We start from the raw sequence: 24,916 nt of genomic DNA, 5'->3' as shown, positions 1-24,916 counted from the left end.
ATATGCTACAATTTGGATGAGTCTCAAAAACATTATAAGTAAAGGAAATCAGACACAAAAGGTCACACATTTTATAATTTCTTTTAAATGAAATCTCCAGAATGGGCAAATCTATAGAGACAGAAAGCAGATTAGTGATTGCCAGGGGATGGGGGTGGGGAGTAATTGCTTAAAGGGTAGGGGATGTTCTTCTAGGGTGATTTAAAAAAATAGTGTTGAAACCGGAGATCGGTGGTAATTTGCACAACATTGTGAATGCACTAAATGCCACTGAATTGTTCATACTTTAAAATTGTTGATTATGTTACCTGAATTTCCCCTCAAAAAAAAAAGCAACATGAATAACTTCTGCTTCCAAGCGAGAGAGAGAGAGAGAGAGAGAGAGAGAGAGAGAGAGAGAGAGAGCTAAACACCGTGCCGAGAAAACCACGCCAAGCTAATGCCTTGGGTACACAATGGTAGCATTTGCAGCGACTGAATGAAGTTAACCCTCCTGCTCTGTGGGTGGGCGTAAAGCCTGCTGTGCTCAATGACTTGAGACCTCGGATTTAAAGCTCAGCCTGGAGAACCCGTAAAACGTGAGCTGCTAGGGCCTTGAAACCATCACCTGACCTGGATTTACCCAGGGCAACAGGGACTTCAGGCAGCACAAGCAGTTGGCGAAAGAGCTGGCAATGGAGGCCAGGTCTCCCCGCACACACATCCCGCCAGACTACAAAGCAAGGCTTCACAGAGTTGGGTTTTAGGTTGGTTTCTTTGTTTTTAAAACACTGGGAACTTCTGGTGGGCAAAGGGTAGTAGACTGGCTTTGCATGTCCCCGGAAAGAGAGGTGAAAGCGTGAGCCGGGTAGGGGCGGGGGCAGGGTGGGCGTGGCCCTGCTCTGGGCCCCTCAGTTGGCGGGGTCAGCCAGTCCCGGGTTTCCGCGCGGCGGGATCCTATGCCGCCCTGTAGTTGCCTGGTTTGTATCTTTCTTACCCTAGTCAGGACGAATACATCCTGAAAAAACTTTGGTTAACTGACTGAAAAAAATGTCCTTCACATCAGGAGAGCAGTAGGATTTTATTGGCGTCTCGAGAGAACCGAAGGGAAATGTGGAGCAGAAATAGCAAAAGCTATTTGTTTTGCAGACGGGGCTTTCGCCTCTTGGAGCACGAGTGCACACCGGTCTCCCTTGGCAAGGCTGGGCATAAGCTCAGGGTTGCGGACGGGATCTGTAAGCGTACGCAACCCTATAGAAGCCATCGCGGGGGGTGAGTGTGGGGCGGTGTTGTATTGTTTTGTAGAAAGCAGGGAAACGGAAAGGAAGTGTATTGCCTGTGTTTCCTCCGTCCAGGAGTGGGAAGCGGGTCCTTTGGCAACATTCTTTGCTCGCACTTATGTCTCCGGCTTCATCTATTCTGTGTTGCCCGGAGGGGCTCGGCCCGGCTGAGCTTTCTTAGGAGGTAGAGGGTCCAGAACCCCAAAATCTGTCGGTGTCTGTAGTGCGGCCCCGGTAAGTATTAGACGGGAATTCGCGACAAGCCAAAACAGCGGGGCCTTCGATAGCTCAGTTGGTAGAGCGGAGGACTGTAGTGGGTAACATAAGCGGCAATCCTTAGGTCGCTGGTTCGATTCCGGCTCGAAGGACTTCGTATAACCTTTTTAACCTCTATCTAATTCAAATAGCCTGTGGGGGAAAATTAACTCGAAGGCCGGCTGAATTTGCATGAGCACTACCGGTGTTCGGTAAAATATATATGCAGTGAGAGATCAGAGTACAGTACAACTATTGTGGGTTAAATGCAAACATATTAACAGGTGTTTTTAAATAAGGCTTTATTACTATTGCTTACGTGTACTTATCACATGCCTACTTTTAAAAAATTTTGCCCACAATTCCACTATACTCGTACTAAATATTTTGAATGGAGGTAGGTCCGCGGGTCAGAGGACAGTTTGCAACAACCTGTAAGGCAAAGGGAAGAGCAAGAACCACAACTGGGGGATTAGCTCAAATGGTAGAGCGCTCGCTTAGCATGCGAGAGGTAGCGGGATCGATGCCCGCATCCTCCACTCGGCTTTTGCCCATGCACCGCAGGATACTTGGCCCGCGGAAGATAAACTGAGCCGGTTAGGTGTTTGTGATACACGTAGAGCAACTCAGACATCGATTAACTTTATGTTATCCTTTTATTTTGCAGGTCTTTTCCAATTTTCTTGGTAACTTTGTGTTTTCCCCCTCCCGATGGGCAGGCCGTTAACCGTCTTCTGAGAAGGCACAGGTGGAACCCTCCCGCCCAGTCGATCATCCGAACCCCCAAACGGCACTGGCTCAGGTACCCGCTCGCGTGCGAGGGAACCCCTACGTACTGGCCAATGGCAGCGAGTTTTACTGGGCGGGTAGCCAGCCGTACCCGTGGCCAATAGGCGAAAGACTTCTTGTTTCCTGGCAGAGCGGGGTCCCGGCACCACGGCGCTCGGGTTTTGTTTGGGTCCTGGGTGGAGGGCCCGGGTGCCGGGGCCCGAGGTGGCGCCTCGCTAGCGGGAAAGGGAGCGGGATCACCGGCCGGGAGAGAGGTGAGGGGCTCTGCGTGGAATGCCGGCCCCGCCGACCCCGGCCCCGCCCCCTTCTCAGCCCCTTTCAGCCCGTGGCACTTCTGGAATCCCACCCCGCCCCGCCGCCACCCGGCTGGCCCACCCCGCCCCTCAGCCCCGGTTTCCCTCGGTTCCACCCCACTCCAGTGGCCTCACGTCTGACCCCTGTTACCTGCCTTCCCGCCCTTCCTGGAGTGTGAGTCAGTCTCCACCCATCCAATGCCTCCAAGTCCCTACCTGCTCCGCGCAAGATGGTCAGTGTAAGGGTCCTTCAGAATCGAAGGTTGAGAAGCCACCCCTCTGCCCCCAAGTAGTTCTCTACAACCACTTTTTTAGGGGTGCTCAGAACACCCATTACTCACCCATAACTGCCGGGGTAGCTTATTCAGGGACTCCAGTGCTTACAGGGTGGGAGAAGGGTGGAAAGACTTGTGCCCTAACTGGAATTGAGCTAGTCTCTAGGTAAGCAGATGGCTTCTGCCCAGTTTCCTTTGACTTGGCAAAGGCCACACTTTTTTTCCATAACAGGGATCGGGTAGTAAAAAAAAGGAAGAACCAACCCTTCCAGGGCTCAGGGGAGCAACAGAAGAATGCCTGGTCAGTTCTTGTGAGGACAGAGGAGTGGAGACAGGAAGCTGCCCATTTAAACTTAGAAACTTGGTTCTCCACTCTGCTCTGCTGGACTGTGGGGAGGCAATCTAGGAAGCAGATACAGAACCGCCCATTTTTTAAGAACGGCCATGCGTTGTGGTGGGTGTATCTTGGCTAGGTTTGGGCAGTCTGACCTCTCTAACTATATTCTCTAATCTTTGGGCTGCAAAGAAGCTTAAAGTCTAGCATTTCATTTTGAAATAGCCAAGCTGTCGTAAAATGGGATCCTTTTAGGTCAGTAATAACCCTTAGTGTGGGGACAGAATACTGCTTTCTCTCGGCCTTTGCTGGAAGGCCGCTTCTACCTTTTCTGAGCAGGGGGGGGGGGGGAGAACCTCTTGCTTCATAAGGCACTCGCGAAGAGTAGCTCTCATTTCTCCAGAGAGACCCAGGAAACTTGTTTTCATTTTTCTTCCCTCTCCTCCCTACCTGACTCCCCATTTTTCTCCAGCTCTCAGGGCCAGAGTGGGGCAGGAGGATGCTTTCCCAGCCCCACCATGGAGCTGCGCTGTGGGGGATTGCTGTTCAGTTCTCGCTTTGATTCCGGGAACCTTGCCCACGTGGAGAAAGTGGAATCTGTGTCTAGTGATGGGGAAGGAGGAGCAGGCGGGGCATCAGCCCCCACCAGCAGCATTGCCTCTTCCCCTGACTACGAGTTCAATGTATGGACCCGGCCAGACTGTGCTGAAACAGAGTTTGAGAATGGCAACAGGTAAGAGAAAAGTAAGAGCGAGTGGAAGAAGAAAGGGGGTGTCCCCAAATCGAGCTCAGTTAGCCCTTGGCCTTATAGGTCATACCAGTACCCTACCCTTCCCTGTCCCTATCCTCCTCCTGCCTCCTTATTAATCTGCCACATATCCCGTCTCCAACCCTCCTGTATATAATGACCTGTCTTTCCTACTCTGGCCCTCAGGTCGTGGTTCTACTTCAGTGTCCGGGGAGGATCTCCAGGAAAACTCATCAAGATCAATATTATGAACATGAACAAGCAAAGTAAGCTGTATTCCCAGGGCATGGCCCCTTTTGTGCGTACACTGCCCACCCGCCCACGCTGGGAACGCATTCGAGACCGGCCCACCTTTGAGGTAAGTTCTCTGTGAGGAGGAAAGAAAGACTTGGGTGCTAAAAGTAGAGGAGGGAAAGGAAAGAGGAGTTACCCTTGATACAGAGCACTAGGCAGGCAGGACACCCTGCAGCACTAGCTGGAGTCCAAGATAAGCCCCTGCCTCAGGAAGCCTGGAAGGAGCTCTTGGAAGGAGTTTGTTGACTGACGTACAGAAAGTCTCAGAGGGCGGGAAGTTGGTAAATGTGACAGGGTGTGAGGTCAGTAGCTGGTGACTCCAGTAGGATCTTAGTTCTGACGCCGATGGCATGTTGCCCCTCCCTTTTCCTCCTCTGCTCCTCAGATGACAGAGTCACAGTTTGTGTTATCCTTTGTTCACCGTTTCGTGGAGGGCCGTGGGACCACCACCTTCTTCGCCTTCTGCTACCCCTTCTCCTATAGTGACTGCCAGGATTTGCTAAACCAGCTAGACCAGCGCTTTCTGGAGAACCACCCTACCCATAGCAGGTGCCAACCCCATTCTTACTTGTACCACACACTCCTGGACCAGACAGTACCTCTGCTACTTCTGGAACTTGCCCTAAGAGCCCTGAATCAAAACCTCATCAGTTCTTTTCTCTGTAGAGAATGTGGGGCTTTAGGTACCTTTGACAAATGTTTCTGTGTGACCTTGATCTCAGCGTACCGCCACCTACACGCTACTCACCACCTGCTCAGTTCAAGGCCTTAATACTTTTCAAGGCCCCATCAATTATCCAGAATTGAGCCAGCACTGCCATTGCTCAGCACACGTTGGTACTGTCCCCACCGAGGGCAGTTCTGTGTCTATGCTAAGTAACCTATCGTAGGGAGCCGTACATTGGAGAAACAAAGTTCATCCTGTCCTGTAGTCTGCATTCTGGTAATGCAGACCCCCCCCAAGTCCTGCACCTCCTTTAACACTGTGAGGGACTGTAAGGCCCAAAGGTTACGGTAAAGGACCAGAAGCTACGAGTCCTGGACTCATGACAAAGACCACCTCCTGCTAGGACTTTAGGGACTTCTCCTGGCTTAAGGAGTCTTTTCCCTACAGCCCCCGGGATACCATCTACTACCACCGGGAGGTCCTTTGCTATTCTCTGGATGGACTTCGTGTAGATCTGCTAACTGTCAGTTCCTGCCACGGGCTTCGAGAAGATCGAGAGCCCCGTCTAGAGCAGCTATTTCCTGACATCAGCACCCCTCGACCATTCTGTTTCACAGGCAAGAGGGTGAGTGGGAAAAGTGTAAAGGTAGGACCTTGGCCTTTCCTGAGGCTAGGCACTGTTGATCGCTTAAGGCCACCTTATCTCTAGGTGTCTCAGACACAGCCTCAGCCTGTATTCTCAGGCAAGTGTGGCAGTTCCACTCCACTTACCAACTCAGCCAGCTGCAAATCCAGTGGCTATTCCTGCCTCATCCACCACCACTACTCCCACCGCCCTGTGTACTGTTCCAGTGGAACTACAGAGGAACTGACCTAATGACTGCTCTCCTTTCCACCTCAGATATTCTTCTTAAGCAGTAGGGTACACCCTGGGGAGACTCCATCCAGCTTTGTCTTCAATGGCTTTTTGGACTTCATCCTCCGACCTGATGATCCCCGGGCCCAAACCCTACGTCGCCTCTTTGTGTTTAAGCTGATTCCCATGTTGAACCCCGATGGTGTGGTCCGGGGCCACTACCGGTAAGAAGCCTCCCCAGCCTGTGTGGGTTGCCCCCTAGTCCCCTTCATGCCCTGCATATCAGTGAAATACTATCAGCCTCTCCTCTAACTTCTATATTCCCAATCCTCTTGTACCCCCAACAAGGACAGCTAATCATGTAGTGACCCCAGAAGGAATGGGATCCCATCTAGTGACACTCTCTGGAAGGAGCAGAGCTAGAGTAACTGCGGGTGCCTCTGGGTAGAGGGAATTCTCCTTAGGTCACTGTGGTAGGAATGAAAGCAGATTATGAAGAGGGCCTCAGTTCTTTCCTAATGAACTTCAGCCTCTCAGTATGTAAGTCCGTCTCCCATAGTCTCTTTGCATCTACTCTAGTGCCTCCTTTGCTGGCCCAGCCCTCTAGACCCCGCTCCAGTCCTTGTTTCCCTACAGCACAGACTCGCGTGGAGTGAATCTGAACCGTCAGTACCTGAAGCCTGATGCAGTCCTGCACCCAGCCATCTACGGGGCGAAAGCTGTGCTTCTCTACCACCACGTGCACTCCCGTCTGAACTCCCAGAATCCCTCTGAGCACCAGCACAGTCCTCGTCTCCCTCCTCATGCTCCCCTTTCGGACCTGGAGAAAGCCAACAATCTCCACAATGCAGCTCATCTTGGGCACTCACCGGATGGGGATAACCCTGAAGCCTGCACACAGACCGAGCCAGCAGAACAGAAGCCCCACAGTGTGTGGGTTATGCCCCAGCCGTCCACTGAGGTTGAGCAGCCAGCCCCCGACTCCATCCCCCCCAAAGAGAGTGGTGTTGCTTACTATGTGGACCTGCACGGACATGCTTCCAAAAGGGGCTGCTTCATGTATGGGAACAGCTTCAGCGATGAGAGCACCCAGGTAGGAGTCCACGGAATGTCACGTGCATGTGCGAAGTGTGGCAGGTTAAGAGATGAAGGTTAGGCCATGAACAGAGGGAAGGTGACCTGGCAGGAAGGCCCGGGGCTGGAAAGGGTGAACTACTGAACAAGCATCAAAGGGGCAGGAAGGGATGGCATTGAGGCCATATGTCTCAGTCATAACATCATGACCTTTGAAAGAGGGGCAAGCTGTTGGCATTGTAGTCTTTTCTTTTTGAGAGTTTGGGAAACCAGGGGAGGAGGACAATTTTGTATTACTGGAGAGAAGAAGCTAAGAGCTTAAAAAGAGGTAGAATTGTACCTTTCCAACACCTGAAAATAATGTCAAACATTCTGTGAGAATTCAAGAAACGCTGACTACTGCTGATGGTTGTGAAGGTATCTGCCGTGTATTAAGTCACGTGGCCCCATGTTTGCCATCTCTCTTGCCCTTGTCCATTATTTGTCTGGTTCTCCTTCTGAGTTGCTTTTTCCCTCCCCCGAAACAGGTGGAAAATATGCTGTATCCAAAGCTCATCTCCTTGAACTCCGCCCACTTCGACTTCCAGGGCTGCAATTTCTCAGAGAAGAACATGTACGCCCGAGACCGCCGAGATGGCCAGTCTAAGGAGGGAAGTGGTCGGGTTGCAATCTACAAAGCCTCAGGGATAATCCACAGGTTCGGTGGGAACTGGGATACGGTTGACGAAATAGTTTCCATAAAGAAAGCAATACCCAGTCCAGAGGGTTTAGGGCCGGGGGACGGCCCAAGACTTTTCAAAAGGCGAGCTCACAATTAGTGTTATCATCGTCTTTAGTCTGGGACTCCACCCATTTGGGACTTCCTGGGTATATGATACAGTGCCAAGGTCAGCTGCTGGTGGCTGGGGATTAGGACTTTCTATTTATGTCCACTTTTTTCCAAGTGATTACCTTCTAGACTACCTAGGCTGGCCCCCATGGTTCTGTCCTAAATCTGTCCAAACAGCACACTGATAAAGCTCTCTGTGTCTTAGCTACACTCTTGAATGCAACTACAACACTGGACGCTCAGTAAACAGCATCCCTGCCGCCTGCCATGACAACGGGCGTGCCAGCCCCCCTCCCCCGCCGGCTTTCCCCTCCAGATACACTGTGGAATTGTTTGAGCAGGTATGAATACATGGGATAAGTGGGGAAAGGGAGAACCGCAAGGTCTGGAAGGGCCTTCATTCCTGCTGCCTGACTCTAAGTTCCTCTGGAGAGAGGCCCAGCGCCTCAGCAGCTCCCACTGGTTATTCTCCTGAGTCGGCAGGCGCAGGCCGCGGACTGTAACAGCACTGAAGGATGAGAGGGCGCTGTTTCTGAGAACACACACTCCCTCCCCGACACACAGTCCCCGGCACATCCGGGTCAGAGTCTTTGCCTCTGAGCTGTGTTCCTGCTGCTGTTGGGTTAGTTCACTCCTGGGCTAACAGCACCCTCTACAGTGGTCTTGATCCCCGGTGTCCTAAGGGGCGCACAGGAGTAGAAAGAGCTGTGGGTTATAGAAGAGAATCAAATGCCTTCTGGTAGGAGAACTTACAGGCACCAGCCAGAAAGCACACTTGCCCCAGCTCACATGGATATGGGCCCCAAATGAGCAATGGTTTAGGGTACAGGTCTACATCTACTTGTGATAAGCAGTCCAGGCACAAAAGTTAGGGTACCCGTTGAAGAAACTTGTGGCCTGGCCTCTCCTTCCTTCCATTGTGCTGTGCACCCCATCCCAACACAGCAACCTGGTTTAGAAGACCAAGACACTGAGCCAGACTGGACGACTCCCCCACAGGTGGGCCGAGCTCTGGCCATTGCAGCTCTGGACATGGCAGAATGCAATCCATGGCCCCGGATCGTGCTCTCGGAGCACAGCAGCCTCACGAACCTCCGGGCCTGGATGCTCAGACATGTGCGCAGCAGCCGAGGCCTGAGCAGCACTGTGAACGCGGCTGTCAACAAGAAGAAAGGCTCCCGAACGCCGCCCAAGTGTAACAAGTAAGACCATCAGGGTGGGAGGGACAATGCGTTTGAAAGTGGAACAGGCTGTAGAGTGAGGAGTTCCTGGGGATTTATGTTCCTTCCCTACTTCCAGAAGGGCCACGTGGTGAATATTTTTAGGGTAAATTAAAATTAGTAAGATTAGCTCATTTTTTGAGACTAGGATCCTCTTCCCTTCTACCTGGAGCTGCATATTTCATAAATATCTGAAAATTGGGTCAGGGGACTCCTTGCTCCAGAGCCCTGCTCAAAATCAAATATAATTGGAGTGGGGTGTGGGCAGGGCTCAGCTTCCAATGGTTGTGAATGACTGATTGAGGGATCCAAAGGCCAGCACCACAGCAATAAGAGGGGAGGGACTCCACTGAGAGTTAAAGCTGCCCAGGCACGGCCTTTGTCGCTCTCGGTATATTTTCTGCAGGAGCCTGTGTGTGTGGATAAGGGCTCCTCGGCATTCTGAGATCAGCTGGTATGCCCCAGCTTAGATAACTTATCCATCGACAAGAATTCCTCCTCCCTCAGAATGAATCCCTCGGCCTTTTCACCGCAGAGGGGAAGTTTTACTGAGCATCAGACGATGGGGAAAGGCTCGAGACACAATCTCCCTAGCCCAGGGTTAACTAGCATTTGCTTCTTTGCAGTGGATTGCCTGTTTCCTGCTCTGAAAATACCTTGAGCCGCACGCGAAGTTTTAGCACTGGCACAAGTGCTGGTGGGAGCAGCAGCAGCCAACAAAATTCTCCACAGATGAAGAACTCCCCCAGCTTTCCTTTTCATGGCAGTCGGCCTGCAGGGCTGCCAGCCCTGGGCTCTAGCACCCAAAAGGTCAGCCACCGGGTGCTGGGTCCTGTGAGAGGTAAGCTAGTCTGGGAGCCCCTGCAACCGGTGTTCAGTTGTTTGGGGCTTTGCTGGGGGAAGTGAGAGCTTGAAGATATATACTTGGCCTGGGACCAAAGGGTGAATCAATAAAATTAGTTCATAGTGGAATCTGCAGCCTCTCCTGCGACCTTGGTGTTCCCTGCGGCATGAGCTCCAGAGTGGGATGGTGTGTGGCATAGGCAGCAGTCCTGGGAATCTGGGCTTCAGCACGTGTTGGGAGGCAGGGAAGTTTCTAAGGATGAAACACTAGCTGAAGCAGGGCCACACTGAGTCATGGAGCCTCCACTTCAAGAACAGTGCCAGGCTGTCTTCTTGGAGACAGTGTAAGGAAATGCCCTCACAATCCAAATTGCAACACTGTAGAATGATGGAGAATCCTCTCCAAGGTCCTGTGGGCTGAAATTGTTCCTGGCTTCAGAGCCAATTCAGAAAGTGAAATCAAAGATTCCAGCTCTTCCAAAGAAAAATGGAACTGCAGACAGCTTCTGTTCTAGGCTTACGAAGCAACAGTCTAGCCTCTTCCAGCAGTGGCCACAATTGCTCCACTTTGCATCAGTCCCCTTAGTTTGGCCTGATGAGACCCTGCCTGATAATACAAGAGATTCTGGGTCAAAGTGGATACCAGAAACAGATGGTCCTTCAGGGAAGAAGGAGAGGAAAAGACTCCAGAGCCATTCCCGGGGAGTGACCAGGCTACAGTGGGGAGACTGGCAGTGCCACTTCCAGAACTACACTAAACCACAAGTCAATACTGTACCTGACTTCTGGGCTACAGAAATCTTCCCCGCGTATGGAGGTTTGTAGCTAGCCCCAGGAGCTTTGCTGCTTCTCGGGCTGTGCTCATTCATCCTTGTTAGCCCATCCCTGCTACTCAGCTCGCCTCAGAGCTTGTGCTGCAGACCAGACACATGCACAGGCTCAGCGCCCTGGCAACCCGACTGCACGAGTTAGAGCAGCCCGAGGAGAGCAGCGGTCCCTCCCGGCTGTGACCAGTGAGATGTTTACTCTCTGACACATATCGTAGTGACGGCTGCTTATATGCTGCGATTCTGTCTTCCCTGGAAAAGGACACTTGTTCAGTGTTTGAAGGAGAGTATTAAAGTAGTAACAATGCCTTATATGTAAATAACATTAAACAGTGAACAAAATAGCATCATATACATTTCATGTAATCTTCACGAGGACCCTGTGGGATAGATGGCTTTCCATTTTTATGATGAGGAAACAGGCTATTTATGGGTGACTTGTCCAAGAGTACACAACTATTAAGTGGCAGTTATTCAAACTGTCTTTTCATGCTCTGGTATACTTGAGTTGCCCATCTCAAATCTGGATAAAGTTTTTCTTCGTCTAATTTCTTTTCCTCTTAACTCATAGTTCCTAGGAAGGAATCTAGCATCATAAATTCTCCTTCCCTGTCTACACAAAAGGGAGATAGTAAAGAGCCTTTTCTAGGTCCTCGCTGGAGGATTCTAGGCAGTTTTAAATATCCTCCCAATGCAGAGAACTCTATTTAAAGTTCCTGGCGTGAGGGACATGAATTCTGGTTCTTTGTTATTTCCCCAAATAACTAATAGAAAAGAGGCATGGCCAGTACAAAGCAATTCAGATCCTACTAGGAGATACAACGTAAAAGCACACACACGTTATAAACATACAGGCGACCTGGGAGCCACTGTCATAGATAAACAGGAATTAAATTACCCAAATAATGATAATGTTTAGTTGAGAAACGGTTTTGAAGAATGGGTAGTGGTATATGGTTTGACAGAAACATTCCAGAGGTGAGAATGAGAGCCAGGACCAGAGCTGCTATAGAGAGGACAGCCTGCTGTACTAGCAGGCTGAAAGGGGCAAGCCCTTCACCATGGAAATCAGGCGAAGCGAGGTGGGAGGAAGGAGCTGAAATGTTTTGAAAACCAAGATTATGAGTTAATGAGACATATGGCAATGAATGGCTGTGCTTTTGAGAATGATGGGAACCAAAGGCTTACATGAGCGAGCGGTCTGTGAACCGTATCAGGCCGGGAGGGGAGGTGTGATCTTTGGAGTAGTTTATACATGAGAAGACCAGCGCCTGTACCAGGGTCTGGAAAGGAGAGAACCAGAAATAGAAGTGGCAGGACTCAGTGACGGTGGAAGAGAGACAAACTAAGAGAGCTTCAGGGCTACAAGCTGAAGAGGTCCTGGTGACATTAAGACACTGTTGGGTGAAAGCGATGAGCTTGTCTAGTTTACACATACTTGGATGGCATGGTATCTATGTGGAGAGTCCCGCAGGCAGGAAAGGTGACTCAGGGTTGGCTCTAGGGGTCGTCTACATACAGGTGCTGGTAAACCAAATGAGACCCTATGTTCCCCAGGAGAATGAGCCAAGAAGCAGGAAAAGAGATGGTTTGAGTACTGACACCCCAGGGACTTGAATAAAGATTTATAAGAACTAAGAAACTATGTCTCTTAAGTCAGGGGGTCAAGGAAAGGTTTACTAATAATACCAAACAGGAATACTGTGAGGAGCTGAAAGAGCAGATTTTGGGAATCTTGCCTCCTATGTTCTCCTTGGCATTTGCTGCAGTTTGTGCTGCTTTGTCTCTTCAAGTGTCTGATATGAGTCCAGGACGGGGGACTGGCCCTCACCTGGGACCAGGACCTGTGGTGCAGACTCTGGGTCTGGACTTGGTGTTTTCAACCCTTGGGACAACTTCTGTTTGTCCAGTGTGATCTATCTGCTGTGGCTTTGTGACATTTCCTTTTCCACATGTCTGGCTCTTTGGCCCCTGCCACCTCTAGACATACTTGGTCTTCCAAGACAGGAAGAACACGACCCCCGGACCTCTGATATCTAACTATAAAGCTATACTTTCCAATCCCAAAACTGGCATTGTGATTTGATGAAGGATTTTTTTTTTTGACTTATGTAAGAAAATTTCCACTAATGTATAAAAGTTGTATCACATTTAAGTATACATTTAATTAGTGACTCTCCTTTATTGGCTAGAACAAAACGAGATTGGGCTATCCAGAAAATTTCAGAAAAGATCTAGGCAGCCCACTCAGAAGCTTGAGGCAGAGGTTCAGGGAACTAGTCTGCTAGGTTCTGTCCTCAGATGCTGGGGGATGACATTTTAGAAGGCCAACGAGTAGCCAACTTGGGATGAACAGGAATGTTCCTAGGGCAGGAGGCTGGAGGAGCCGCCGAGTAAGCCTTGACTCCCACACCCCCTAACCGTCCTCAGGATCTGCTTTACCTCCTTCTCCCCTGCTACAAAACAGGCCCTGAGTGCCACCTTCCCAGGTCCGTGGTCAAGTTCCTGCCCACTGGCTCAGAAGCGCAGCCAGCAGTATCAGCAGCTGCTGCTGCAGAGAAGGGAGAGATCCACTGGGAATAGCTAATACAATGACGGAGTGAGGGAAGTCACGTCTGCAAGCTAACTGGTGCAAGGGCAGATGGAGACGGCTCAAAGGAGGGCCTGCTGGGGAGAGGGCGGAGAGGTAAACCGGCTTCTCCTATTGGTTGTATATTGATAAAAACAGGGCAAGGACTGGCGGGTGGCCAGTGAGGCTCCCAGGACACGCAATTTAGGAAGGTACTTGCTCTCAGGGTCAGGCAAGGATCTCCCTACGTTGTACACCTTAGATACCTCACTCGCTTCATCCTATTCCTGGCCCTGGATTCAAGCAACAGTCTCAATAACTGAAACATGCCCTTGCCCTCCAGCCTACCCAGCCTCCAGGACACTGGGGTAAAAGACAAGGGACTTAAGTGTAAAGTCTTCAGCTATCGTCCTATCACCGCCACTCATCCCTCCCAAGTCGCAGTTCAACCTGAGGTTTTAGAACCCTTTCCTGGCCTGTGCAATGCCTTGGCTCAGCTGACAGGCAGCTTTTGGTAGAGCAGCTAAAGGCCAGTGGTGAGTGGAGGTTCCTTTGAGAAGTTAGTCAAAGAACACAGGAAGAGTCCTCCAGCACCTTCCCCACTTTTACTGCAAACAAGTTTCATGTTAAATAACAGATTGAAACGTATTTGATGGCAGGAAATGCCTCCTCACACATCTATTTATCACCCAGCACCATGCCCAGCACTTATTAAATGACCAGCAAATATTTGCTGAACAAATAAAAGGCAGGAAGTTGGGAACTGCATCAATGCGTAGCTCACCTTCCCACCCCTCCGAGGGCATAAATGAGGCCTGCAGTCCTAGGGGCTAAAGAAGATCTGGGGTGCTACATGTAGGGGCAGTTCCAAAGTTGTTTTGGGGGGACGATGCAGGACCTAGGCACAAGTCACATAACTGTTCCAAACTGAGGCCTTAGAACATCCACTCACATTCACACAGTGGGAGGTCAGTCGGGCTCCTCGTCTCAGACTTGCCCCAGGACTGTCCTACCACCCCAAAGGGAGCCTATGGCCGATTACCATCGAGCATCACCTCACCAGCTCTGGAAGCAGAGCTGATCACATACCACTTGCACTCAGTCTCAAGCTGCTGTTTCTATAGCTCAGAACCAAGAAATAATAGAGTTGGGGCTCCTCCCTTTAATTTTTGTCTCAATGGGAACTGTGCACGCCTGGATTCTACTGGGGGCCAAAAGCCAAAACATGAGACACGGCTGTGGGCTCACAATGCCAAATTTATAGGCAGGCCTGGCCAGATCTTAGGATAGCCTTCTCAGTAAGGATTGAAATGGTATCTTTAAAAGCCTTACACTTTCCAGATCAGACTTGCCCCCTAAACCAGACCTTGTCTCCTGTCCTGAAACTCTTTAGGGGCAGGATTCCTGAGTTGTATCCTTAGTACCTTTCCTAGCATCCCTACATTTCAAACTGACTTTTTAAAAACTATTTGCCTATTTCACTTTATACCTTCTTGAGTGTCATGCAGTTTCTTACCAGAACCTACAAGTGTCCCAAAGTCTTTCGCCTGCTTTCTTGCTTGTGCTCTCATCCTTTTTTGGGGTGGGTGAGGCTTCATCCCTTAACATGGTTTCAGCATGCTCCTACCGTATGTATGGAGATTTCTCAGAACACCTAGAAAGCTGCTATTTCCCCCTCTATCAAGTTCATTATTTATGTCTAGTGCACACTGTCAGTTGGACATAATAGTGACAGGCCTGTTTTAATCAAAGGATTACCCAGGTCCGGATTCTACAGTATCACTAAGTCATTGGTGATGGGGGTAACGTTTCAGGTTATTTCACTGTGGCCTTGACTCTCTGACTTCTGTTGTGCGTCGGCTTCGCTGTACCAGCTCTTACTAGCCCACTACGATCTGGTTGTTTCTGACTCTTGGCTGTGGTCTTAGACTCTACTTGGTACCCAGCATCTCAGCAAGCTCCTCAAAGCTGTAGAGTAGCTTCCATCTTGAGATTGCTCCCTTTCTAGTCCTTATTCATGAAAGTATCAATTTTTTTAAAATTTGGTTTGGGACCTTCCAGAAGTTGCCTTGTTATTGCCAGCTTCTACTCAGTGTAGCCAGACAAGATGAAGTTACTGTCACCTCCTTCCTAAGTTGGAGGCTTTTCACATCTAACATATGTTGCTGTTAGGTGTCACCTGACATCCTGGAACCCCCACCTAATTCAGCTCCGTGAAGGTTAATAGCTTGTGCAGTTTGAGAGCATTTGCACCTGCTGTCCCTCTGTGATGAGGACATAACCTGCCCAAGCTGAAAGCCTCCCCACCCCACCCAGTCACTGTCTATGCCACTGGGCCCCACCTTGCAGAACTTGTAAAGTGAGGCTCTAGCCACAAGGAATGGACCAGATTGCTGCCCCGTAGCGTATAACCATATGCCCTTAGACAAGAGATTACTGAGCCAGTTTAAGGTCTGTAGTGGGTGTCTGCGATTCAGGTAAACAATATTAAGGTCTCTGTTTTCTAGACAGTATTTTATAGGCACTGGGATTGTAGTGTTAGAGAAAATCCTTACCCTCAAGAGACTCAAATCTAATTAGAATATCAGCAAACATTTATTGAGTACTTACTATATGCCAGACACCATTTCAAGTCCTTTAATATGTACTGATTTAATAAGGAGACAGAAACTACAAACAATTACTAGCCAAGTCAGAAAATGACAATAAAGCGAGAACAATTCTACCTGTAATAGTCAAGGAGGCTTCACAGAGGTGTCATTTGAGATGGGACCTGTAAGATACCCAAAGTTTCACTAGGAAACACATTGCAGAGGCACCACACAGCTAGTACTAGCCACAGGGGTTGTAGTACAGGGTGTGAAGGATCAAGTCGGCACCCTCCCGAGGGTGTGTAGACACAAACCACAGTCGGCAGGGCTGTGAGTGCCATGTGAAAAGGTTTAGACTCGCTCCTTTAAAAGACCTTCCGTATCTCCCCCTTGCCTGAGCCAAAATGATTTTTGATCAGGTCTGTATTTTAGAATAACAACTTCTGGCACCCGCATAAAGGATGGATTGTAAAGAGAGAGAGACCAGTGGGGAATTTTTTCCAAAAGCCTGAAGGCGAGCTAATGACCTGTATCTGGACACTGGCAATGGCAAAGGAGAAGAAAGGAGGGACTCAAGTGAAGGCAGAGGTAGAATTGTCCCGATTTGGTTAAACACAAATCTAAATGAGAGCGAGAAATTGAAAGAGGAAACAATGTTTCTTACAGATTCTTCACCAAGATACGGAGAACAAAAGGAAGGGTGGGAGGAAATGAATTTTGTTTCCGTCATGAGAGACTGTCCGTCAGAAATGCCCAGTGGACAATTAGAACTGTAGTTCAGGAGAAAGGGCGCGAGGGAGATTTGGGAGTTTAAAGTACATTGAGCAGGAGAGGACCAAGGACAGAATGGCGGGGGGGACAGTGTCAGTTAAGGGACAGGAAGAGTAGTTGAAGAGGAGCAGTGAGAGGTCAGAGGAGAACCTGGGAAAGCTATGCTCTAGAAGCCAAGCTCAGTAACTGCCACATGGGTAGACCGGTGGGGGAGCAGGTTGGGAAGTACAGAGAGGTGAGGAGTGGCTGAGCACTGGATAATGAATAAATATTAGAGGTCTTTCTACTCGTCTTAGATTTACTTCAGAAGAGGGATGCTGGTGTGATGGCAAGCTTGAAAACAGGCATCTTCTGACCAAGGAGAGCCAGCAGGGCAGTGGACTGACAGTACCTCACTTACTTGCCTTTATCTGCTCATGCCCCTTCCACTCAGAGCCCCGAGGCCACGACAGGAGACGGCGGCAGCAGCCACCGACCTATCGCCTTACTTCAAGCAGCCCGGCCCCATCCCCGACGCCTGCCAGTTCTAGCCCAGCCCCCTCACGCAACATAGGCTCCTGCCTACTGCCCAACTCACTCAGCCTATCAGGTCTGTACCCACTGCCACTGAAACTGGGCTTGGCCAGCCTCCTTCCTTCCTTCCCACAGGGTGCAGACCAGGCCGGAAGAACTCCCTTCAGCTCCGTTGCCACCTGACCTGGACCTCCTTGTTGACTTGATATAATACAGGCCACTCCAGACCAGAGGCATTGGTTATCCTCCTGGATTATCCTTAATACCCGTGCCCTTGTACATGAAGATGGAATTGAATGAACGTCTTTATATAACAGTTACTGTTTATTGAGCGTTTACTATGTGGCAGGCAATGCTCTAAGCACATTACCTCATTTAATCCTCATTTATATAGTTGAGGGACCTGAGGACTTTTCTACCTGCTACTTAACTCAAGCTCCAACTCTAGGAGTTGGGGAACGTTGGACAAATTGAAGAATGGAAAAAAGCATAGGCCTTTTACCTGTCATAGCCGCAAGTGTGTGACCCTATCATCCACATAAAACCTTGGCCAGGGTGGCTGGTTTGCTCAGTTGGTTAGAGTGTGGTGCTAATAGCACCAGGGTTGCTGGTTCAACCCCCATAAGGGCCACTGTGAGCTACACCCTCCTTAAAACAAACGAAACCACCTTGGCCATCTGCTCCTTTTAAGTTGCAGACCCAGCCGTGTGGGCCTGGATGGGACCCTGGATGGGAACAATTTGTAAGACTCCAGCAGTGCAGCATCTTCACCTCCCTCACGGCCCACTCCTCCTAACCTGAAACTCTCTTCACTGGGTAGCCTAATCAACCGTCTTGGTTACTGCTGACTTGATCCTTAAATGCTTATACATTTGATTGGAACAGGCTCTAAGGTCTAGAAATTCAGAGTATTTCAGCTTGAGTGTGTTCTGATTGAAGCTCCAACTTGCTGTTCCACTGCTTGGACCAGACTAGAACATGCCAAGTTTCTCAACCAGAGGCAACCCCACCACCCCTGCACATCTGGCAATGTTTGGTGACATTTTTTGGTGGTTACAAATGGGGAAGGGATGGGAAGAAATGCCACCTAGTCGGTAGAGGCCAGGGATGCTGCTAAACATCCTACAATGGCATAAGACAGCCCCCAACAGCACAGAAATATCCAGCCCAAAATGTCAATGTTGACAATACTGAGAAACCCTGATCTAAAATAAGCTACTTCTTCTCCATGGCCCTTACCCTGCTTATCAGTTTCCTTTGTTCTCTAGGGAGCAGCTGCTCATTCCTGTCCTCAGGGGACAAGCCAGAGGCTGTCATGGTGATTGGGAAAGGTCTTCTAGGGACTGGACCTCGGATCCCCTGTATCAGGACCCGATTGCAGGTAACACTTTTGGGCCTTCCCCAGTCTCCAGCCTAACAACTCTGGCAGAGCCCAACAAGGCACTGTTATCTGGGTAGCGGGAGGGAAAATGCCTAGCACTGCTTTACAGCCTCCTCCCTGAACCATGCCACAGAGCTGCTCTGGTTCTGAGTGCCTGTCTGCCAAGTGTCTCCATACCCTTCAGCCAGGTCTCTTGCTTGCTTCCAACCCCAGTGACCCTTCCAGATATACCCCAACCTCTTAGCCTGCTAGCTTTGGCTTTGCTTGCCCCTGCCCTTAGCTTTTCCTCTCTTTCTGCCCAGACCTGCCCGAGGAGAGTTCCCGCCAGGAGGGGTCCCGGATTCCCCAGGTAATACATCTGGTTGCTGCTCCTAGGAACAGCTGTACGAACTCTGATTCAGGCCAGATCCCCATGCTAGGTTGGCTAAAGTTGGGTATAGGCAGGTGACTGGATGGGTGAAGCTTAAGCTGCTCTGGCAGGAGCTGAGGCATAGAAGGCTCTGTGGAAGCTCTACCAGTCCTCGAGCATCTTTCTATACCGTTTTTCTGTATTCAGCCAGATCTTGGCCATGGTATAGCCACGAAGGTTAAATGCTAGATCCTTTTGCCTAAACGTTGGATCCTTTTGCCTCCCCTAGTTAAATAAGACTTGGAGTATACAGTCACAGATTGAATCCAAGAGTTCTCTAGCTATTAGGTTGGTGCCAAAGTAACTGTGGTTTAAAAGGTTAAAAACAACTGCAAAAACTGCAACTCCTTTTGCACCAACCTAATATTATCCTGCCTTACCCTCTCAGCTAGGGACAGTGCCCAGGAATTCAAGGTCCCTGTACCTGTGTTGACCACTAAACTACACTCTTACTCATGGAAACTCCAGAAGCAAAAAAGTTGGAAGAATCCAGCCTCTTAGCACATCCCTTGTCCACACAGGCTAGGCCCAGGTTGGGCCGGGGCTCACCGCCGACTCGCAGAGGGATGAGAGGCTCTTCAGGCCCCACATTCCCTACCCCTCGGACCAGGGAGAGCCGTGAGCCGGAGCCGGGACCCTGCTCAACACCAGGGTGAGCACCGGGGTCCAGTTCCTCGCCCACCTCATTTCTATCCCCTCATTCCCACATCTGCCATTCAGGATCATTTTCTTCCTTCCCTACTCCCTTTGACCCCAAAAAAGACTAAATGTACTTTCTTTAAGAATCTAGTCCCTGATTTTTTCCCCCATCATGGCCTCAGTCTTCACTCTAATGGACACGAAAACAACTTCTAATTAGGGTGGAAGGCTTAGGAAAGCTGGCTGGTTCCAGCGTCAGACGACTGTGCAATATTCAGCCTTACCCACTCACCTCTCTCATCTCCCAACCCCTGGCTAACAGACCAGAAGAGGGGCAGAGTTTTTACAACCCTGATTCCTCTCTCTTCTCTGTTGCAGGCTGCCTCAGGCCGGGCCCCCACGGCCCCGCTCTGCCCCTGCCTTTTCTCCTATTTCCTGTAGTCTGTCTGACTCCCAGTCCTGGACTTGTTACAGCGGGGGGCCCTTGGGCCAACCTGAGGTTTGTTTTGTCCCGAAATCTCCCCCACTCACTATTTCTCCCCGGGTCTGATGCCTTGACCTTCATGCCCAGGATAAGAGCCACAAGATGGGGAACACAGTGAGAAATGTGCTAGTCCCCTCCCTGAGCTGCTGATTCCATGTGACAACCGTAACTCCTTGGAATGCCAGCCACACTGTTCTGAGGCATTGCAGAGCATTACCTTGAAACAGTACAAAGCAGAGCTGTGCCACCCCTTCCCTCCCTCCACAGCACAAGATTTGGGACCACAGGAAAAAAATCTATATTTTTATATTGGGGGGGAGGGAGTAGAAAAGAAAGCAGCCCTATACTGGGTCCTACTCAGTGGCAGCTTCTTGTTCCATAGGGCTAAGGAAGACTTTGAGGAAATAAAAGTTGTTTGAAAAAAATCCAGGTGTAGTTGCTTTGTATGTTGTGATGGGTAGAAGGGATGAAGTGAAGTGTGAAGGCCCCTCACACCCTCCATCTTGCCTCAGACTATGTCCTGGAACCCTAGAAAAGAGGGGGAAAGACCTGAGGTAAGAAAAACGCTGCAGCTTTACTTTGGGGGAAGTCCTTCAGGAATCAACTCCCATCCAGCCTCTTCCCCCTTTCCATTTCTGACCCACACTTAAGGTTGGTTTCCAAGCCCTTCACCGCCCCGCTCCCCACCACCCTCGCCTTCTCTATGACTTGGGTCTACAGTAGCCGATCCCTAAATCAGTGCCCTTTACCCCCAGAACATGGAAATAAAATTGTTTCTTTACAATCCCTCACAAAAAAGCTGTGTAAATAAAGCCTAAACAACTTTGAAAAAGTGTGAACAGCCCAAATCCTCATACGTGGAGGGCATTTATTCCCACCGGTGACAGTGCCTCCATACCCCCAGCCTGGGCATCTGGGGACCAGATGAAGTTGCGGACTGAGGCGGATTAGGAAACCCATCCCCATTCTAGCAGGGGGCAGGTTAAGGGGGAGAGACTGGGCACTGGAAGGCACGCCTTTCTCTGTGCGGATAAAGGGCCCCAGTTCTGGACTGCATCATGCTTGGCCCGCCACTTTCTGATTTGAAGTTTCGAAGCCTGCAGGCCCTGGCGCGGCCCCGCCACTCCCCTCTCCGGGGGCTGGGCGCTACAGCCCCGGACCGTTACCTGGGGCTGAGAAAGCGCCACTTTTCATTCCTGCTTCTTGGGATTGTTGACGGCCACGTAGTGATAGAGAACGACAAGCAGGAAGAGCGACACGCCCAGCATGTTGGCGAAGATGGCGAGCTGCACGTCTGTGATCATCCTGCGGCAAAGGAGGGATTAAGCCTCGGGACGGCACACCCCTCACCCAGACTGGGACCCGTCTTCACTCCCCTGGTCCAGCCACCGCCAGATGGGCCGTGCGACCGCGCCTGCGTGCCTCTCACCTGATTAACTGGGCTCGGCTCCGACGCCGTCTGCACACTAGCTCGAGGTAGGCGAGTTGGACCGGAAGTTTGTAGCGCCAGCTCTGTCCCAACCCAGGCACTTCCGGCTGGGCGGCTTGGCCGGATCAGGCTCTCTAGCCCCGCCGTCTCGCCTGCTCCCCGCGGCTCGCTCGCAAGGGGCGGGGTCTCGGGCGGGGCTGCGGAGAGCGTGCCGCACAGCGCAGCTGCTCACAGCTGGTGCGGCGGGGGACGTGGTTAGTTTACCTTCGCTGTGACCGCTTTCCCGGAGCCGAGGAGTGCACTAGGGTGAGGGTGCGACGGCGGAGACGAGCAGGAGGCTTGGCCTGACCCTAGACTCTGACTCCCCCCTTCCTGCCTCGGTCCCCAGCGCTGCTGCCCACCCTTCGCTTCCCGGCCCGGCCCAGCCAGGTGCTTCCTTTGAGCCCCGCCCACAGGGTCCCCTCTCTGGCCCGGGCTTCGGGGAAAGGGATGAGAGGCGGTGCAGAATGGAGACAGGGCTGGGGCGACGGGTGCTCCTCTCCTTGGCGCCAGCCTTTCTGGTCCACAAACGCCAAGTAGAATGACCCTTTCTGTGATCTGACCTGTGCCTCTCTTACCCAAGCTCCCTCCCTCCACCCCACCCCCGGAGGTGGGCGTCGGAAATAGGGCGGACCCTCCCGGAATCTAAACCCAAACCGTGGGACTTCGGCCAAGTGGGAAATCACCCCCCGGATATGAAGGAGGGGGGAGGAGAGGAAGGGCTGGAACAAGCAAGAGGGGTCGTGGGTTCAGAGCAGAATGGGTTTTGGAGGAGAAAGAAGAAAGATGACTGTGGATAGATGTCCGAGGGTCTCTGGTGAAGGGAGAGCGCTCGGGCTCTACAACCCTCTGCCCAGCCAGAAACTACTCCCCCCTCACTCCTTGCTTTCCCTCAGCTTCACCATAAAAGGGAACGGCACTGAGCCAGGGCTGGGGCCGGGGGCTGGGCTGGGTTGGGCTGTTGCGCTGGAGCTGTCAGGGGTAATGGAAGCCAGTTGCTTTGCGGTAGAGGGGGGCCAGGGCTCAGGGGACGCCTCTGCTTCTCTGAGCCAAAGAAAACTACAGGAGCTTCTATGAGGCTGGAACAACTGGGTCAGGGGACCAACTTGGCTGCCTGTGTGCAGAGTGAGCTAGGGTGCCCTAGCCTAGAGTGGCCTTCCCTGGCCTGGGACCATCAGCAGTTTGTCCTCCATGCTCCAGCCCAGTGACTCCTAAGCTCAGTCTCTGCCTTTAGGAGTCTGTAGTTCCCTGCCTTTAGGAGTCTGTAGTTCCCCTGGCCTCACCCTTAGTATTCCCCAGAGGTTTCCTATTTGGAACCCCAAGCCCATGTCCCCTCCACGTAACAGTGAAACCGCAGCCCTGTACTCCCTCATGTATCTCTCAGTGCACAGTGTGTTCCCAGCTCTGCTCTGGGAGAATGAGAGCCTAGGTCTGAAAGGATTATACGCATCCTGCTGCATGTCTTCTAGACGTTTGGAGCAGATCCAAGTCCAAACAGACACTTAGGTCTACTGTTGGAACAGAATTAGACCTCTAGAACTAGACCCTAGAAAGCAGACTTTCTAGACTGCAAATGACATGAGGTGCTGCAGATTTCCAAGACTGTCCCAAGACCAGCTGAGCCAGGTACAAAGTGTCCTAAATTGTCAGAGCTGAAGGGTGCCTTCAAGATCATTTTTTAAAGAAGGAAACTGAGGCCCAGAAGGTAATTGATTTGACCAAGGTTCTGCATGTTAGAGGCAGTGTCACTCTATCCTCTTTCCTCTATTCCACACTCCATGTCAGATTGTGGAGTCAGTAGGTTGTCCTTGGTCAGGGACAAGAAGAAAAGGATTTGTTTTAGAACCATCTAGAAATGTCCTCCACTCTCCAGAATTTCCTGTGCCTAGGTCAGCGACACTTTATCAGCCCTGAATGGGTCATTTGGCCTAGTGCCTGAAGGAACTGAAACTAAAAATGGTCTCCAGAACAAAACTAGACTCAGCTAAGAATAAATAAAGCTTGAAAAAAAGCTTGGGTGGAAGAATATGTGGGAAATGACACAGGCAAAGCCTCACCCTGAGGGGAATTAGAGGAGGAAGGGGATCTGGAGTGGGACGGGTATGTGGAGCTTACTCTTGGTGATTAGTGTGATATTTTCAAGGAAAAAAATAGGTTAGTGTTAGACTCAGGAGTGAAAAAGCAACAAAACCTAGAAAAAGGGGACTGGACCCTCAGTCCAGGGAGGTTGACACCTAAAGTATTGTACCTGTCAGAAAGGTGAAAGGGAAAGGAAATGTATACATTTGAGGACGAGTGGACTTTTGCTCGAGAGTCCCTACAAGCTTGAATTCGCATCTGGGTTTGTATGATCCGAAGGCCCAATTCACATTTTTCCCTCCCAATATTCAGTCCTCTGACAGTATTAGACATAAAATGTCCTTACTGCTAGTGCCCCCGGGTGTTCTGGCCCTGGGACATGAGCTCGTTGCTCAGCCAGTGATGGTTGACTGAATGAGTTAGTTTGCCTAGTATAGCCAAGATTTCCCATTGATACTACTTTGGAAATCCCCCGTCTTGGAGAGGTTATACAATAGATATCGTCTTAGTGCCCCAGGACTTAGCCTATGTTGATCTCAGGAATTCTCTTGCCAATTGCTTTGGAAATGTGTGGCTATCTGCCAGTACCACCACTGCAGCCACCACTGTATTCTCTCTAAACCTAGTCTCCATTGCAGCCTGCTTGCCCAACACCTCAGGCCTCCCCAATGAACCCTGGAATTGTTCTCCCCGGTGAACCCAGAGCCACTGATTTATCTGAGATCTCACAGACATGTCAGCCTCTAGGTCTTGGCTCTTAATTACAAGACTAAATGAAATGCAACCTACTGCAATTGTATTTCAAAGATAACATTTTGACTTGACACACTTAAAACACAACCAATTTTTACACTTAAGGGGGCAGGCAAAGGAATGGGTGACACTGGGTAGTGACAAGATGGCTGGGAAGAATTTTTAGGTTGCCAGAGGCCCCATGAAGGGAGAGAAGAGGGGGAAGAGCAGAGAAAGTAAACCTATAGCAGTAGCCAGGGCAACTAAGAGGGAAAGTGGGTTGGCTTCCTGCCAGGGCCAGGGCCTAGAACTCATGCTGAGACGGGACAAAGCCACAACCCTTCTACGGACAGCCACTTTGAAATCAGGGTCTCCTAGGACCACTTCCTTCAAATCTGCCTGTGTGCTGATCTCTACACCTCTGAGGGGCAGCCACAAATATCCATCTCTTGGTTCCAGTGCTTCCTTTCACCATCCTGTCTTTTCACCAACGTTGCTTTCAGCCATCAGGATCATGTTCTGTGCCATAGGACCTCGGGGTGACATTGAAGATTTGGTGGCATCTATTATCATGTTTTCCAATTATTGCTCTACAAATGGTTCCCAGAATCATTTCTAACCTCCTGGACATTTATTTCCGTTGAGATGCGTTATTATCTTAAACTCAGGACAGGCATACCTCAGATACTGCAGGTTCAGTTCCAGGCTGCACAATAA

At 50.6% G+C, this 24,916-nt stretch overlaps 2 protein-coding genes and 2 non-coding genes across 13 annotated transcripts; 3 read left to right on the top strand and 1 right to left on the bottom strand.

The window, feature by feature from the left end:
• The first annotated feature begins 981 nt into the window (after positions 1–981).
• AGBL5 (AGBL carboxypeptidase 5) lies at positions 982–20,126 on the top strand. 10 transcript variants are annotated; one of them, XR_002137674.3, is made up of 17 exons: positions 983–1,251; positions 2,182–2,316; positions 3,678–3,938; positions 4,140–4,311; positions 4,633–4,796; positions 5,362–5,539; positions 5,816–5,994; positions 6,407–6,863; positions 7,372–7,541; positions 7,879–8,014; positions 8,673–8,875; positions 9,520–9,734; positions 16,928–17,083; positions 18,276–18,388; positions 18,691–18,737; positions 19,319–19,449; positions 19,815–19,953. XR_002137674.3 is itself a non-coding variant. In XM_019735355.3 (16 exons), the coding sequence occupies exons 1-16, from the start codon at positions 1,091–1,093 to the stop codon at positions 19,365–19,367; spliced, it is 2,796 nt and encodes a 931-aa protein (XP_019590914.2). In that variant the 5' UTR covers positions 983–1,090; the 3' UTR covers positions 19,368–19,506. The 10 variants fall into 10 exon arrangements, 7 of the variants coding, with proteins under 7 accessions (XP_088652372.1, XP_019590914.2, XP_074187911.2 ...); XR_012496284.2 differs by lacking the exon at positions 16,928–17,083; XM_019735355.3 differs by lacking the exon at positions 19,815–19,953 and having other exon boundaries at positions 19,319–19,506.
• TRNAY-GUA (transfer RNA tyrosine (anticodon GUA)) lies at positions 1,537–1,627 on the top strand. Its single transcript is given in 2 exon segments — positions 1,537–1,573; positions 1,592–1,627. It is a non-coding gene; the product is annotated as a tRNA-Tyr (tRNA).
• Positions 1,981–2,053, top strand: TRNAA-AGC (transfer RNA alanine (anticodon AGC)). Its single transcript has one exon. It is a non-coding gene; the product is annotated as a tRNA-Ala (tRNA).
• An 84-nt stretch (positions 20,127–20,210) lies between the features above and the next one.
• OST4 (oligosaccharyltransferase complex subunit 4, non-catalytic) lies at positions 20,211–21,413 on the bottom strand. Its single transcript, XM_019735362.3, has 3 exons — positions 21,350–21,413; positions 21,087–21,225; positions 20,211–20,448 (listed from the first exon to the last, which is right to left on the bottom strand). The coding sequence occupies exon 2, from the start codon at positions 21,222–21,224 to the stop codon at positions 21,111–21,113; it is 114 nt and encodes a 37-aa protein (XP_019590921.1). The 5' UTR covers position 21,225; positions 21,350–21,413; the 3' UTR covers positions 20,211–20,448; positions 21,087–21,110.
• Between the last annotated feature and the right edge of the window lie 3,503 nt (positions 21,414–24,916).

Source organism: Rhinolophus sinicus, chromosome 2 (genome assembly GCF_057876585.1).
Source record: "Rhinolophus sinicus isolate RSI-liver-muscle chromosome 2, RSI-T2T, whole genome shotgun sequence".
NCBI classification, from domain to species: domain Eukaryota; kingdom Metazoa; phylum Chordata; class Mammalia; order Chiroptera; family Rhinolophidae; genus Rhinolophus; species Rhinolophus sinicus.
Note: the sequence above shows the minus strand (reverse complement) of the source record. Positions and strands in the feature narration are given on the sequence as shown.

Bases quoted from the DNA above. Each gene is read 5' to 3' on its own strand.
- AGBL5 (XM_074331810.2), top strand. From the start codon at position 1,091: ATGTGGAGCAGAAATAGCAAAAGCTATTTGTTTTGCAGACGGGGCTTT. The intron at 5,540-5,815 runs GTGAGTGGGAAA...TTTCCACCTCAG, and splicing joins TCTGTTTCACAGGCAAGAGG to ATATTCTTCTTAAGCAGTAG. The intron at 5,995-6,406 runs GTAAGAAGCCTC...GTTTCCCTACAG, and splicing joins GTGGTCCGGGGCCACTACCG to CACAGACTCGCGTGGAGTGA.
- OST4 (XM_019735362.3), bottom strand. From the start codon at position 21,224: ATGATCACAGACGTGCAGCTCGCCATCTTCGCCAACATGCTGGGCGTG.